Below are 15,501 nucleotides of genomic sequence, written 5' to 3'. Positions count from 1 at the left end.
TTATGAAATGTGGCATGAATTCAACTGTAAAAACCTTCATATTGTTTGAAGTTCACAGAAATGTCTGTTTGAAGTCAACACTTGGTTGGTTGTGTACAGCTTGACATGACCGTGATTGTCGGCACATAACTTACAACAAACATACATAAACTCTTTGGCATCCTGCTCAAAGCACTATTATATCTAAAATAACAAACATCTGTATAAAATATATAATAATAATAATAATTAATAATTAACCTGTTTGTTAGTTCAAAGCTCACAGTAAACAAAAAAAAACAAAACACGGTGTAGTTTTCAACTTTTATCCCACAGCGGTGACCAAACCAGCAGGATCACCACATCAGGAAACACACTCACATACTGTAATCACACATGCAAACATACTTTGAGAAGTTATCTGAAAAAGCAACAGATGATGAAATCAACACCATGAGAAAAAAAAAAGTCTTTTCTATACGATGCATCTCAGTGTTCACACTCCTCTAAGCTCCTGCAGAACCAGCTGCTCGGGCTTCAGAAACATGGACAGCAAGAGCATTTAAATCAGCAGTGTTTCATGTGTTAAGCTTAAATTATTGAACAGAGGGAAGTCTTCCAAACAGATACGATCTACGTGACAGGGATGAGGTTATTCAGATTAACGCCACATTTTTCTTTTTTTTTTTTGAGGGGGGAGAGGAGGGGAATGCAGGTCACATAAACAACCTTTTATTGAATATTTATCTAGAAGAGCACGAGGCTTAAGTTAATATTTGGGGAATGTGGAACCCAGATAAGATAAATATGCAGCTTCTTAATTCACTGGATTGGGAAAAGAGATAAAGGGGAAATAAAAGGGGGAAAGCAGCAATTATATATATATATATATTTATATAAATATTTTGGCATACACTCTCTGACAACATGTTGCCTTATTACAATCCACAATACTGTCCAAGTACCTCAGAAGATTCATCTTTTCTCTCCCAGCCGGGCAAACTGCCTGCAGCTGTCCAAGCTTTAGTGAGAGTAAGTGAGTCGGAGCACAGCTCTGTCTCTAAAATGTGAAAACAGTTCTTTTTTTTTCGTGCGTTGGCCTCTTTCCACGACATTCTTGCATCCGACATGGAACTCAAAGTCTTCACAGATTCTTTCTCCTCATTCAAAATCCACCTCCCAGTTCTTTAAATGAAGATTTCCACTGCCTCTGACTCCAGCTCGTCCAGGCCTCTGAAGGGGTTTAATAGCAACTTCTTAGGCGCTGTCTTGTCTGGAAAAAAAGAAAAAAGAAATAAGAGGATAAATAATTATATAAATGCTTTAAGGCTAAAACAGTGGAAAAACATCCCCGATATAGCTGAACTATCAATGACCAAAGGTTAACAAAGATTTTCCACAGTCACACAGACCACTCTAATGTGCTCAGTCAACAGATCCACATTATTTCCTAACCATGCACATTCCACTAGGCCCACATTATGAACCATGACCTGGACAGATGGCTCCCGATTGGCCAGTTCAGCGGCAGCATGGTTAATCAATGTGAACATCCATGCAGCCAAAGCAGGAGGAGTGTACTTACCTGCTGCATGTGTGCATTTAGTGCAGCAGAATCATTTATCATTCAAGTTTTAAACTGGGGGCATTATTGGATTATTGGCCCCTCGTAAAACAAACGCACTCATGCATATTTGATAGATTACTCACCACTGTTGAGCTTAGTTGTGCTGGCAGCCTCTTTGGCTTTGGGTCCCTCCACCTGCCGTTCTAGCGTTCCAGGTTCAGACTGGGCAGAGAACTGACGGTTTGGCAAAGTCTGATCATCTGAAAGACTCTTACCTAAAAGACGATTGCAGAAAAAATGTCAGCGTGGACTCCAGCGCGGATTTTATTCACAGAAGATCTAATACTTGGCACGCTTTAGCAGCTAGCTCATTAGGTCGAGAAGTGCGTTTGAATGGAATATACAGAGCGTGTAATGTAAGACGTGCAGTAGCTGCTCAGCCTGAGCACCACCCAAATGAATTATTAAAAAAGGCAACATTATGCTCCCCACCTCGACTCCTTGTGGTGCTGTTGGTGGTGCTGATGGAGGGAGTGGAGGTGGCGGGTCGGAGAGATGCCCCTGCTGTATTCAGGAGGTTTGCGCGGCAGCTTTGCTCATCCTTCCTCCCCTGGTCCTGGTGCAGCCGCTGGTTTAGGATCTTTATCACAGCATCTTTTTCTAAGATCTGAGCGTACAGAGCACGGATCCTGATACAAAACATGAAAAGAAAACATGTTAGGACGCAGTTGGTTTGTAAAGGAGTTCCCTGAAAACAAGATTTTTTAGTAGGCACACACCTGTTCTCCATCTCCTGATTCCTGTAGTCAGCAACGGGCAGCTCGTCGTTGAAGCTGTTGTTGGAGGAGTGGCAGGGCGAGTGGTTAATGATGGTGGTGTCCCTGCAAAGGAAAAGAGCTTAACTCGAATTCAAATGAGCTCGAAATGTCCGAGCACATGTTGAGCAAAAGTCAAGCGATCTTTACCTCTGAGCAGCGGCAGTGGCGGCCACCTCCATTGCAAACTGCCTCATGGTGCTCTCCTCCAGGTACTTCTGCTCCCAGCGCACCATGTCGGCCTCAAGGGCCAGGATTCGCTCCTCGCGCTCCCGCAGGCGCTCTTGGAGGGAGCTCATGGTTACTCCGGGAGGCTGGGACTGCCTCTATGGTGGAGGAAGAGAGGGTTTGAAACAGATGGTAGGAAATGCTAAAACTGCTTATTAAAGATCATCCATTTTAGTAGCGTGAGGCGTTTTGAGGATATTTACCTGCTGCGCCCTCAGACTCCTCAGCTCCTGCTCTAGTCGCGTCCTCAGCTTCATCTCCAGGCTCTCCCTCTTCTCGCAAGTGGACTGTAGCTGAGCCAGCGCGCTCTGGAGCCTCTCCACCTTCTCCACGTACGCCCTCTTCCTCCTCAGCTCCTCCTCAAGCTGGCGACCCCGTCCCCGAGCCGCCTCCAGGGCCTCCTCGAGCCGCTTTGCCCTGGTGCTCTGCTCCTCTGCTGTGGCTCGCAACCGCTGCAACTCGCGCTCCACGCGCTCCCGCTCAAAGTTCTGCTCCTCGTCTGAAGAAAAAGTAAAGGAGGCCGGGTTAATGGCGTGATCTTAATCGTAGTTTGGGTTGAAAACAAGACAGGATGCAAGTGCCATGAGAGTCATTACAAGTCATTACAAATCTGCATGAGGTTCCTTCTCCCAATCCCCACTTTCTCCTCCTGAGTCCAACCCCAGTAATAAGTACCAGAGCTGCTACATGGTGGCCAGTGTTCCTCATTTAGCGAAGCACTCATGGAATGCTGAGAGGAGGAAGGAGGAGGAAGGGGGTGAAAGCTGCCCTATCCCTTTGACCCACATAGCACAGAGCATTCCTCATCAAGGCCATACAAACACCAGCACTCTGCTTGAGTCCAGTCCCTTAAACAGACAACATAAATCACACTAACAACAGGTGGGGTAACCTCATTTCTACCACTTCCACTACCGCTCTGTGATTTAGAGCCATTTCCCTTCACAAAGAGGTGCGTGGACCGAATTCCCTATTATTAAGCCTTCTTACCAAATAAGCTGAGGTTATGCAAGTGAAATTCCTGCGTGCAGGATGCCCTTAGCTACAGAAAGGGCCCCATGCTATGCTACGATCCAATCCAATCAAGCATGTTGATCACAAAGGAGGATGTAACAGAGAGCCGAGCGGAGGAGTCCAGCCAAACAAAATGACATACTTACTTTGCTCCAGCAGTTTCGCCATGATGTGCTGGTTGTGGTCGGCTGCTTCTACTTCTTTTGCGACATGCGTTCTGGCGTTTTCCAAGTTTTCTGCAATGCAAACGTTTTGAAATAAGACGACAACTGTGGATCTGATATTATGGTTGAATGCTTGTTTGTGGTATTATGTGTCTTCTGGCAGTCATCCATACCTCTGAGGTCTCTGTTGAAATCCTGCAGCCTCCTGATCTCAGCTACAAGCCTCTTCCTCAGCGTCTGCTCCAGGTTTTCCCTCTTACTGCTGCCCTGCATCAGTGTCTCATAGGCCTCTGAAATACGCTGGATCTCCTGCTCCAACTGAAAAGGGAAGGAAAGGGTGAAAAGGAGAGGAGATGGAGAGAGGAATGGAGGAGAGGAAGAAAGGCACACAGAAAAGGGAGAAAGCAGAGGAGAGGAATTTTTGGTTAACCTACTTCAAATGCCAGGGAGGAGCTGGAATGTTGATTCATGTTGTTACAGTACATAGATTTACATATGTACTACATAAATATGAGCACATATGTGACTGTGTGTATACAGTACACTCTGTGTGTGTGTGATTTTGTGTGTGTACGTGTGTGTGGTATAATTCGGAGAAGGAATTCAAGCCCGCACCACTCCCTGTGTGACTGATTTATATCTACATTCCTGAGGGCTGATAGCTCTAGTTCCAGGTGTATGAGTGCACAAGAGCGCACATTTACACAACACACCACAAAGCACAAGCTAACATGCGCGCGCGCACACACACACACACACACACACACACACAGAGGTCTGGGAAGGCTGCCAGCCCAGGGAAGGTGTGCATGCCTGTGCCTGGCTTGTGGAAACGGCAAAGAGAAACCCACCATTATAGCAGTCACACAGGCATGTTTACCCAGGGCTGCGGCCTGACGGAGAAAACTTTCCAACCCCGCCAATTATCATTCTTTAAGGCTGAGACAAGGCAAGAGCCATGTGACATAACTCCAGCAGAGAGCGGGGTGGATTTTACAAAGATTGGCTGAGGTGTCAAATGTCTCTAAAGCTGTTTCCACCATGTTGAATGAGAAAATATCTTATTTTAAGGCCTGTTTGGTTGGCGAGTCAATCGCAAAGGGCAAAAAAAAGGGCTGGTCAAAGGTGGAAAACATGCCGGTTGGTGGAAAAACAAAAGAGACCTTTCACTTTTTACACAGCAGCCCACCACCTGCCATGGACCCCCACCCCCCATCAGCTGTGTGCGTGGGTCACAACCCAATCGACTGCTGCCTGACAAGCCCTAGATTACACTGAAAATCTATGACCACTCTGGAGTTAAAGCGCGCACACACACACACACACACACACACACACACACACACACACACACACACACACACACACACACACACACACACTCTCTCTCTGGCCTCCACCAGGTCAGCTCCACAATGAAAGGAGTGTGTAAACACAGTAGCAGGCTGTGACCTCTGTTCGTGCCTCTGTGGTATGGAAGGTAGCAGCTGCTGATCTCATCTGTCCCATCCAGATGAGGGAGTGGGATGTCAGAGAGACAACTGTTGACTGGGGTTGTGTTTCATGGACAGGTGGCTGGGATGGTGGATGTTGTCTCGCTTTCACTCTGAATTCAGTCAATTTTAATCGCAGATTTAAAGACCACTTTTTGATTGAGAATTTTGAGAACTGAGTGAGGGATGTCGTGACAGCCACTGGTGAAATCTTAAATTTGGCAATCTAGCTCGAGTTTGTGTATTCTTGCTCCTTCAACAAGACCTGCAAGAGGTGTCAGCTGCACAAAAATACGATATTCTCTCATGGATGTCCTCCACGTACCTTCTGAATACGGCCGCTCTTCTCCCTGTGCGCCTCCAGCTCTTGCCTCAGCCTCTCATTCTCCATCAGCAGCAGCTCCACCTGGTTGGGCTCCTCCAAACCAGCAGGTGGCAGGCTGGTGAATGTGCTGTAACAGGGGACTTCTGCTGGCTGACTAGGCTGGACATACCTATGACAGACACATTGCTGAGTAAAACAAAGTCATACCTTATTTCTGTATTTGAATGTGTGGCTGTTTCAGCTGAATTGAAACATTTTTGAAGAGTCAGCCAGAGTTAAAAGTGTGAGGCATCTGAAATCTAACTCTGGTCGCGTCTATCAATAAGCAGACAGGCTGACTCCAGTCAGTGTAAAGAATGTAAAAACCTAAAACCTATATGAGGAACATACTTTAGTAAAAAAGCATCCCAAGCAATGCAAGCATGTGAAACCATCCTGTTCTAGTATGCCAGGCATTACAAACGCTTACAGGGCTGGACTTGTTTGCCTCTGAGTATTTCAAGAGGGAAATATGAAGCGGTACGCAGCCTACGGTGTGACTCATGCTGATAAGTATGTGTTTACGAATGTGAAACACAGTGGCAAGTACTGGAAGATGATTACGCAGCTGGCTCTCATACAAGAACTACACCACAGAACATGATGTAATGTCAAAGTCGTTTTTTAAAATATGCACACATGATCACGTCCCCTTAAACTGTCTTTGTACCTGTGCTGCTGCGCCTGCATCGGCTCCTGGACCTGGTGAGGGATAAATCCTTGGCCCTGGACGGGGGCCGAGTACTCTGGAGGTGGGCTGCGTTTGTCCAAGCTCTGGAGGGCCTGCGGTGTGTAGTATGGAAGCTCGGGGTAGCTGTGAGAGGTGGTTTTGATGGCCTCTGCTTTAGCAGCTGCATCATTCCTCTCCAGGGATATCTGCATGCGATGCTCACTGAGTGACCGCACGTGGCTGCACTTCAGCTCCATCAGGTCTGTCTCTTCGTGGAAGGCCCCCTCATGCAGGAGCGTGCCCTCATGGGGCTGCCTGATGGGGCCTGTAGGGGCCCAGTGAGAAGCCAGATACTGAGAGTGCGCCTTAGCTTGCTCATACGTCGGCAGCTCTTCCCCGTGCAGCTGGTAGAGCTGGTAGCCACTTTCTGAGTGGTGATAGTCCCCCTGGTGCTCCTGGCCCTGAGGCTCCTGCCTCGCAGAGAGCTGAGGGAACGGAGGTTCCTCCTGAGTGAGACTCTCCAAAGAGGATCGTGGGCTCCTGCCCATGTCGCCTCCACTGCTGGGTCCACTGTTGCTTCCATTGCCTCCACGCAGGGCCTGCTGCTGGATGGCTAACAAGGTGCGGGTGTCTGTGGGGTTTCCATAGCGGAGCTGCTCCTGGATGAGCCGGTGCAGGACCGTGCCAGACGGCTCTTCAGTGGACGACATACCGCTTCTTGTACGTTGTTATGTTCTCTAAAGATCAGTTGAGCTCTTTCTTCCTTTTAGAGTATCTAAATAAATCAGCTGTGAACCTGGAACAGAGCAGAATGGGAGAATGAGGTCCAGTGTGAGGTCAAATGTATATAAATATAAAACTCCAAACAGCTGTTGGTTGATACATCAACATCATTTTAGGCAGAAGAGAGGCTGTGTTTGAGGCATGTAGGCCTTTGCACAAACACTTGTAACACAAACGTTAATATCATGTAAACATGTTTTCATTTATATATAAATTAATTCAATAAAGGTTTTTGAATAAGGTTTTAGATGGAGAATTATATGCAAACAGTGCAGCTTTATGCCACTTTCCCAACAGCGACAACACAGAGATGTGGAGACATTTTCCACAGCAGGCACCAAATACATGCGCCAAAAATTCCAATCTCACGGGGGAGCAAAAGCGCACAAAACCGCATCGTAAAATAACTTTATCCTTGGTCTTTTAGCACATTTGTCGTCTTAAAAACTCTTCAAATCGCCTTTAATTCCCTCACAACACACCGCACTATCAAACGTTTCAACCAGAAGTCGCGTTGTCGCTACTTTATTCATTTCTGTGCTCGTTTTTACTGTTGTAGCAAAGGCAGAAAAAAGACGCTCGTCTTACCAGCTCACGCTCGCATCGTTTCCAAACGCTGTTCTCGACCTCGTCAGAAAAGTAAATCCACTATTTCCATGAGTTTCTTCGAGTCAAACGTGTCTCATCTTCCTCCCCCCGGACGGGCTCCTCTCTCGCTGTGAAATGATTGTGGAGAGAGCGGGCGGCGATAATAAGTAACCGAGGAGGGACTGAGGTCGGAATGCCAGGAATGTAAAACGCGAGGTCCCTCTGGGATCAAAAGCGTAAAACCACACGGGAGGGGGGAGGCTGCAATGCGCTTTATCGCCACCAATGAGGACTTCAAAAGAAGCACAGGATCGAGAATTTGAGCTTTGAGTCGAAGGGTTGGGAATAAATGCAAATTCAGAGTTTTCAGGGGCAGCATTGGTGCCTGCACTGTTTCTGTGTCTCTGATGAGCTCATTCAGAGGTGGAAGAAGTATTCAGATCATTGCATGAAGTAAAAGATGGAATACTGCAATCAGATTTTGAAAAGTAAAAGTACAAAAGTATCAGTAACAACATGTACCTAAAGTATCAAAAGTGAAAGTACTCAAATTTATACATGATGATATCTTTGGATCATATTTATTTTGTATTAATCACATTTTAGATATTCACAACTGCAAACAAGTTCTTTTTGCGAGGATTTAGTTATATAGTTTCCACTGACTCTTAATGTTACACTAGCATGAATTTGAATTGAGTATTTTACCCATCATTAGTACATTTTAGGGCTCTTTTTGTGAAACTTTGTCAGAAATGATAAAAATTACAGACCAAACCTAAAATAAAGTCGTAGCTCTGATCTTTGTATTGTGATACATTGACGTAAGCAGCACTTTAATACTGTAGTTGGTCAAAGTGGAATTAATTTGGTGTACAGTATAAACTGTTGGGCATCTTTATCTATAACTGTTTCATGTTTAAAAACTTTATTAACCTCAATCTGACAAGTAGCAATTATAGTTGTTAATAAATGGAGTAAAAAAATACAACCCTGATTACAAAAAAGTTGCAACGCTGTGTAAAACAGAATGTGATAATCTGCTCATCCTTTTTGACATATACTCAATGGAAAACAGCACAAAGACAGAATATTTAATGTTTGACCTCATCAACATCATTGATTTTTGTGAATATACGCTTCAAACAAGTTGGTACAGCAGCAACTAAAGCTTGGAAAAGTTGTGGAATGCTCCGAAAACACCCGTTTGGAACATTCCACAGGTAAACAGGTTAATTGGTAACAGGTGATAGTGTCGTGATCATGATTGGCTGCGAAAGGCTCAGTCAATCACAAGCAAGGATGGGGTGAGCTTCAACGCTTTGTGAAAAACTGCGTGGGCAAGCAGTCTGACAGTGTAAGAACAACCTTTCTCAACACACAATTGCAAGGAGTTTAGAGATTTCACCATCTACAATCCATAATGTCATCAAAATCCCGACAAATCTCTGCACTTCATTGAATGCACATGACCTTCGATCCCTCAGGTGCGCTGGCTGCATTAAAAAGCAACACGACTGTATAAAGGATATTACTCCATGGGCTCAGGAACACTACGGAAAACCCTTGTCAGTGAATACAGTTCATCGCTCCATCTGCAAATGCAAGTTCAGACTCTACCATGCCAAGTGAAAGTGATACAAACCGAACATCCACACGCACCGGCCTGAGCTCATCTGAATCTGACTGACACAAAGTGGAAAACTGTCCTGTGGTCTGATGAGTCCACATTTCAAACTGTTTTTGGAAATCATACACGTCATTAAAAGGCGCATACAGGTTTTTGGATTTTTATCCTTGAAAGATAATGCCAAGCCACATTAAATATCTTGTCTTTGTACTGTATTCAGCTGAATATAAATTGCTTTTATTTACACTTTACACAGCATGCCAACTCTTTTGGTATCAGGGTTGTTGTGGAGTACAAGTATGTACTTTAATTACTTATATGTGTCTCTTCTATATGTATCAAATGCGTAATTCTGGAGAGGAATTCAAGTTCTGAGCATATACGCACGACACTATGGGTGAGTGAAAATTCTTGTCTGTGCAAGTGTGTTAAAGCTGTGCATGCCTTAATTGTGTGTGTGTGTGTGTGTGTGTGTGTGTGTGTGTGTGTGTGTGTGTGTGTGTGTGTGTGTGTGTGTGTGTGTGTGTGTGTGTGTGTGTGTGTGTGTGTGTGTCACTGTGTGGTGTGTGTGGCAGCTGTCCCCTGGAATCTGAGGTCCGTGTATGCCCCATTACTACAAACACAGTGGCTCTTTGTACCCAACATCACACTCCACGGTGCAGAGCAGAGCCTGACGACTGCCACACATGGGCACCGCTCGTCCTGCTGATTTACAGGTTCAAGTCTCAAACATGCTGCGGTTGTCGTCCCACTGAGACGAGGTCACGCACAGAATCACAAGATGGATGGATGGACAGACAGTCAGGAAGATATTTAACCCCCACCTACGGATTGGCTCATTTAATTGGTCATACAGCTCAATTTCTTCCTGCATCTTCTCCAGATGCTACACCACAACAGTTTTTGACACGTGTCTATTTTTGTTTCCTTGATGAGATAAACTTTCAGCCTTGCAGGAGAAAGCAAATCTTTATGGCAGGCTTTATTTCTGTCCAAGCCAAAAGACAAGACAGAGCTATTTATTACCATCTTGGATCTAACTGCCACCATGTTGAGGACTTTAGTCAGCGACTCTGACTTTTACTGTGGGCCCTTTAAATAGCAGAGATTTCAATCATAACACACCAATCATGTCTTTGGAGGGAGAGAAAGAAAGGAAAAGGGAGGGTTGCAGATGTTATCCTGCTTCTACATAATCCCTCCAAACAAATATAGCAGAGAAAACACAACTTTGAATCTATACAAAAAAAAAAAAAAAAATGGGTGCAATCAAAGCACAACAGGCCACAGTAATTGATTGTTGTACAGTATGTGGCCACTGGCCTCAGGCTGATTATCTCATCAGACCTAAAAATCTATAGGCCCAATGGGTCTGTATTGAACTGCTGATGGTATGTGTCCACAATCATCTCTCTGGCTCTTTCACTCTCCTTAATTAAACACATACACACACACACACACACACACACACACACACACACACATTCCCGTCATGTCTCAGATGCTGTGTATTCTTAAATGGGCTCTTTTTAAAAAAAAAAAAAACACGCAGACACTGCGTCTCTGTGGGCGGCACTCACAAGGAGGCGACTGGTCAGCAAAGTGGAACATGTTTGCATTTCAGATCCACACTGTGAGGCAGCACAGTCTCCACCTTTTTAAAACTCTGGTCATGTCATTTAACACCACCTCACGACTTCCTCTGCTCCCTCCCTGTGAATGTGTGTGTGTGTGTGTCTCTGTTGGTGGACAACGCCTCTGGCCATTTTGTCCTCCATTGTACCACACTTCCTCTGAACTTCCAAAGGAATGCAGGGCTGACCCTTTGAAAATTATGGACGCTTTCAAAAAGTCATTACAGGAGATGGACATCTTAAATGGTGTGCCACAAAAATTCTGACTGTCTGCGGCCCCCAAAGCAGACAAAACTCCAAATTTCATGAGTTATTCCTTGTTTGTGCAAAGAAGAGTGGCACTGAAGAATATCTGAGGACACCCTGCAGAATGAAGCACAATTGTGTTGTTGCTCTAAACAGTAAAATCATTTTGCTCTTGAGGTTTTGGTGGAAACACAAGCACAAATGAGGCAACAGTGAGAGTAGTCAAACTACCAGTTACACAATTGGAAACAGTCTGACTCTAAATTTACTCATCTGAGCCGTGCATTTAAGTCAGTATAAAAATGCCTTTGTCAAAGGGAGGGAGACAGGAAGACAGAGTGTGTGTGTGTGTGTGTGTGTGTGTGTGTGTGTGTGTGTGTGTGTGTGTGTGTGTGTGTGTGTGTGTGTGTGTGTGTGTGTGTGTGTGTGCGTGCGTGCGTGCGTGTGTGTGTGTGTTAACAGAGTGGGAGCCCTTAAAGCTACAAACTACTATTTCCCTTATTGTAAACAAGTTCTTTGATCAACTTTCTGCAACTTTATTGAGATCAAATTCATTGTTGGTCGGTTGTTGTTGGGACATTACAATATAATCTTACATTACATTACAATCTCACATTTCGCAACCAACAGGAAAACAAAAGGAAGAGGCTGAATGTGCATAAAATCATTAGGTTGTTCAACTGCTTATTACCTAGTGTTTAATTTAAAGGAAAGAACTCAAAAAAGATGATTTTGATGTTATTTGTTGACTGCAGGTGAAGACAAAGCTACCAGTGGACTGTGTAGGTGAGCGTGAATTTCAAATTAAAAGGACAGAATTTAGGATTTGAACCGGAGTACACATTAATTCTTAATTCTAAAAACACCAAGGACTCACTGCCAACGACTCAAAGAATATGTGCATGTATTCCAAAGATCCAACTACACAGCTCTAAAATATAATAATGTCAAACTGAACTGCATTAGCAAAGCTTGACACAGCTGAATGTTGACCGTACTCATTTCCTTTATAATTTTTTTGATTACTACACAGTGAGTCTTGAGACTAACAATGTGAAAGATGAGTTCTCACAGTTTATTTCAGGGGAAGCGTTTCTTCACAGTGACTAACACAAAGCCAGACGCACCACGAAACATGTGCATCAGTTTACCACCAGAAGGGATCTGTAACATTCAGTTGGCAACAGTCAAAACTTTCATAATCACATCTATTATTTGTCTGTTAGGAGACTCAGTGTACAAAACAGCTTTGTAGCCATCTGTGTGTCCTATCCCCTTGATTCTGTTATTATGTGAATTTTCAGCAAATAAAAGGAAAAGAGGACAAAGATGAGCAGTTTGTCCCGCTGTAAAAGTACCTTTTTCAGACCCACTAAACAGGGCTTAACACACACACACACACACACACACACACACACACACACACACACACAGCCCAGAATATAAACACCACATATTGTTAAATGACTTAATGAATAAACTGATTCTTATTTAATGATTAATTAATGGATGGAAAACAAATCATTTTGTATGCTGTATGTTGGCAACAGAGATTTCACATCTGCACCACAATTATGGATACAGTATTTCAAAAACACTTGCTAACAGCAGCATTAAAGTATCAGTTGAAGGCAGCATCAGTCGGGTGTCTGGATTTAGTTTCAGACATAGATTCACAGCGTGTTTGCACAGTACACCTGTAAAGTCTTTAATCAATGGTAGGTTAATTTACCTTCAGGCAAATAAGCCTGAAGCCAAAGACATACTCTGTAATGAAACATCAGCAAATATCACAAAAATGCTTGAGAAAGCTGCTGGAACGTGTTCACCCTGAGTGTCTGAGTGAAGTTTTAGACCAGTGTTTCCCAGACTATATATAAATCTGGAAGGTTGAGAGTTAATCAACAGGATATATATGATTTTTTCTTCACTTCACTACTTTCAACTGTACATGAACCAACCATAACATCTTAATGATTTTTTTCCCCCATCCAAAGACAGTTTGCTGCAGCTGAGGCGTCATGTTAAAATATGTACAGGACATGATGAAGACAGCTGTTACTTTTCTGTCATTGGAGAGCAGCAGTTGTTTCACCACATTAAGAGACTGAAGACAATCCATCCTCCAAACAGTGGAGGCAACTCAACAGGCTTGTAATAAATAGAGCCTACATCACACTCTTAAAATCTATTTCTTATGTATTTTACTCTGGGGTGGTTTAAAATTAGCTTAAGACTTACATATCAGGACACATTATATGGGCTGAAGGCTGTTTGACCTGTCAGAGACTTTTGATTTATATGAAGACGAAACAAGAAGATGTTTCACTCTCTGTCTCTCTTTTAATCTCTCTTTATCTCAAAGTCTGTAGATAACTTCGGACTCATGGATGATTAGAGACTACGATGTCTGTATCTGGCTGGAGTTAAAGGGACTGAGAAGCACAGGATGCATGTTATAGTGCTGGACTGTGTGGGAAAGAATGACACAGAATAGCAGACAAGGTTATCTGATATGGCAGGATTGGAGAGGAATGTAACTGATAGTGTTGGAGAGAGCGGGATGGATTCCTCTCCTTGGCTCTCACATCCATGGCCGGCTTCCTCATTCACACAGGACACAATAGACAAGGACAAGGTGCGCTGCAGTCAAAGCGGTATCCTGTTCTCAGGAAACCACTGACAACCAGCTTCCCATGTATTCGTATTTCGCAATCAGCTTGGATTGCGATGCCAGATGAAATTATGTCGAGGCAAGCAGGCGAGCATGATCTAACCTAACTCCTTTCTGACACCTTAAGAGCAAAAGAAAAGAAAATAAATAGCCTATTGGTTGCCTATTTATATAAAGCGAAGAGTGGAGAAACCGTTGCGTGTTGCAGCAAGTCGTAGAGGTTCAAGGGAATTTCCAGACGTTCACAGCAAACAGACTTCAGACGTGAGTCAGAAGAGATGAATCTGTGAAGTGTGCAAAGATGACAAAACAGATGTGTGGCGCAGTCATAGCCTGGGCAGGTTTTGTTGTATTGACTTCCACAGATGATTGAAAGGGGCTGAAGGTAATGAATCAGATTCTGTGCCTGTCGCCTAAAACCTTAAAGCAAACGTTCATCATTTTGGGTGATAACACTTATTTGCTCAAAGTCAGATGAGAAAATCAATGCAACTCTCAAGTGTGTATGATAGGTACGAAGCTGCAGCCAGCAGCCAGTTAGCTTAGCTTAGCATAAAGACTAGAAATAGAACATAACAGCTCTTAAGGCCCTGATAAAACAGTTATTATTTAGCACTTCAGTTTTTGTACTAAACAAACTTTAGTCACATTTGGAATGAGCTAGGCTAGCGGTTTGCCCCTGTTTCCAGTCTTTATGCTAAGCTAAGCGTGCCTGGCTGTATGAGAGTCTCAACAATCAACTGAATAAGCCCATTTTCCAAAATCTTGACCATTTACCCATTAATTGTACAGTGTACCGCTGAGAACATCTTACAATAGTAGTGGATGTTGTACAAAATGAACATCATTATTTAAATTTCAGTTTTTTAAATTGTGTATGTTGACCCCAACAGAGTGCATTGTTCAGGTGTGTTTTCAAAGCGACCACATGTCTCAACCCCGTCTGTCTGCCGAACTGGAAAATCCACATTTTTCTCCTCAGTCATGATATCTGAGAAGTCTTCTGTTGTATTGTGCTTTGCTGCAGCGTTGCCAGTATCAAAAAGCGAACAGAGGGCTAAATTAAGATGTGCTCTATTTGACTGGAAGCTTTCAAAGTACACTGCTTTTAGAAACTTTTATTGACCTCTGCTGGCAAGTGAACAACTGTAGCATTAACCAACACAGCACACTGCGGTCTGTAATTTTAGCAAATAGTAGTCACAAGTCAGCTGTACAACAGAGAGGAGCAAACAAGCTAATTAGAGCAGATATTCAACCGAAATGGTTGCCAAAACTAAGAATACAGATGGTATGTGAGTTTGGAAAGCCAGAAATCTCCCTGACCTGGTGAACAAATGGTCGAGGTATTCAAAAACAACCCTATTCTGCATAGATTTTATGGGAATTTTGTGCTGTTGGGTAATGAAACGCTTACATGTCGCACCTTTAACACATGAGATTTACATGTTGACATCGCCATGGCAACTTCACTGTTTCTTTCTGTTTCAAAACACTGAATATTTGGCCTCTGCTCTCAGACGTATTACTCATACAGCGCTGAGGGCAAATAGCTGAGTGTCACTGTAATGATGTTCCCTTTTCCATTTTCTTCCCATCCGCTTATTTCTCCTGACTCTTTTCTCTCACTGCTCTCTGAGCTAAAGCAGAAC

The 15,501-nt window shown here is 43.7% G+C and overlaps 1 protein-coding gene across 1 annotated transcript; it reads right to left on the bottom strand.

Annotated features, from left to right (window-relative positions):
• Window positions 1-669: 669 nt before the first annotated feature.
• Window positions 670-7,970, bottom strand: amotl2b (angiomotin like 2b). The gene is made up of 11 exons (XM_070975081.1): window positions 7,666-7,970; window positions 6,295-7,090; window positions 5,586-5,754; window positions 3,941-4,085; window positions 3,750-3,839; window positions 2,793-3,088; window positions 2,512-2,687; window positions 2,326-2,427; window positions 2,039-2,235; window positions 1,690-1,821; window positions 670-1,252 (listed from the first exon to the last, which is right to left on the bottom strand). The coding sequence occupies exons 2-11, from the start codon at window positions 7,002-7,004 to the stop codon at window positions 1,167-1,169; spliced, it is 2,103 nt and encodes a 700-aa protein (XP_070831182.1). The 5' UTR covers window positions 7,005-7,090; window positions 7,666-7,970; the 3' UTR covers window positions 670-1,166.
• Window positions 7,971-15,501: the final 7,531 nt, after the last annotated feature.

This window comes from Chaetodon trifascialis, chromosome 11 (genome assembly GCF_039877785.1).
Source record: "Chaetodon trifascialis isolate fChaTrf1 chromosome 11, fChaTrf1.hap1, whole genome shotgun sequence".
Lineage (NCBI taxonomy): Eukaryota > Metazoa > Chordata > Actinopteri > Chaetodontiformes > Chaetodontidae > Chaetodon > Chaetodon trifascialis.
This window is presented reverse-complemented; position numbering and strand designations above follow the sequence as displayed.

Bases quoted from the DNA above. Each gene is read 5' to 3' on its own strand.
- amotl2b (XM_070975081.1), bottom strand. From the start codon at position 7,004: ATGTCGTCCACTGAAGAGCCGTCTGGCACGGTCCTGCACCGGCTCATC. The intron at 3,840-3,940 runs GTATGGATGACT...TTTGCATTGCAG, and splicing joins TTTCAACAGAGACCTCAGAG to AAAACTTGGAAAACGCCAGA. The intron at 2,236-2,325 runs GTGTGTGCCTAC...GTTTTGTATCAG, and splicing joins AATCAGGAGATGGAGAACAG to GATCCGTGCTCTGTACGCTC.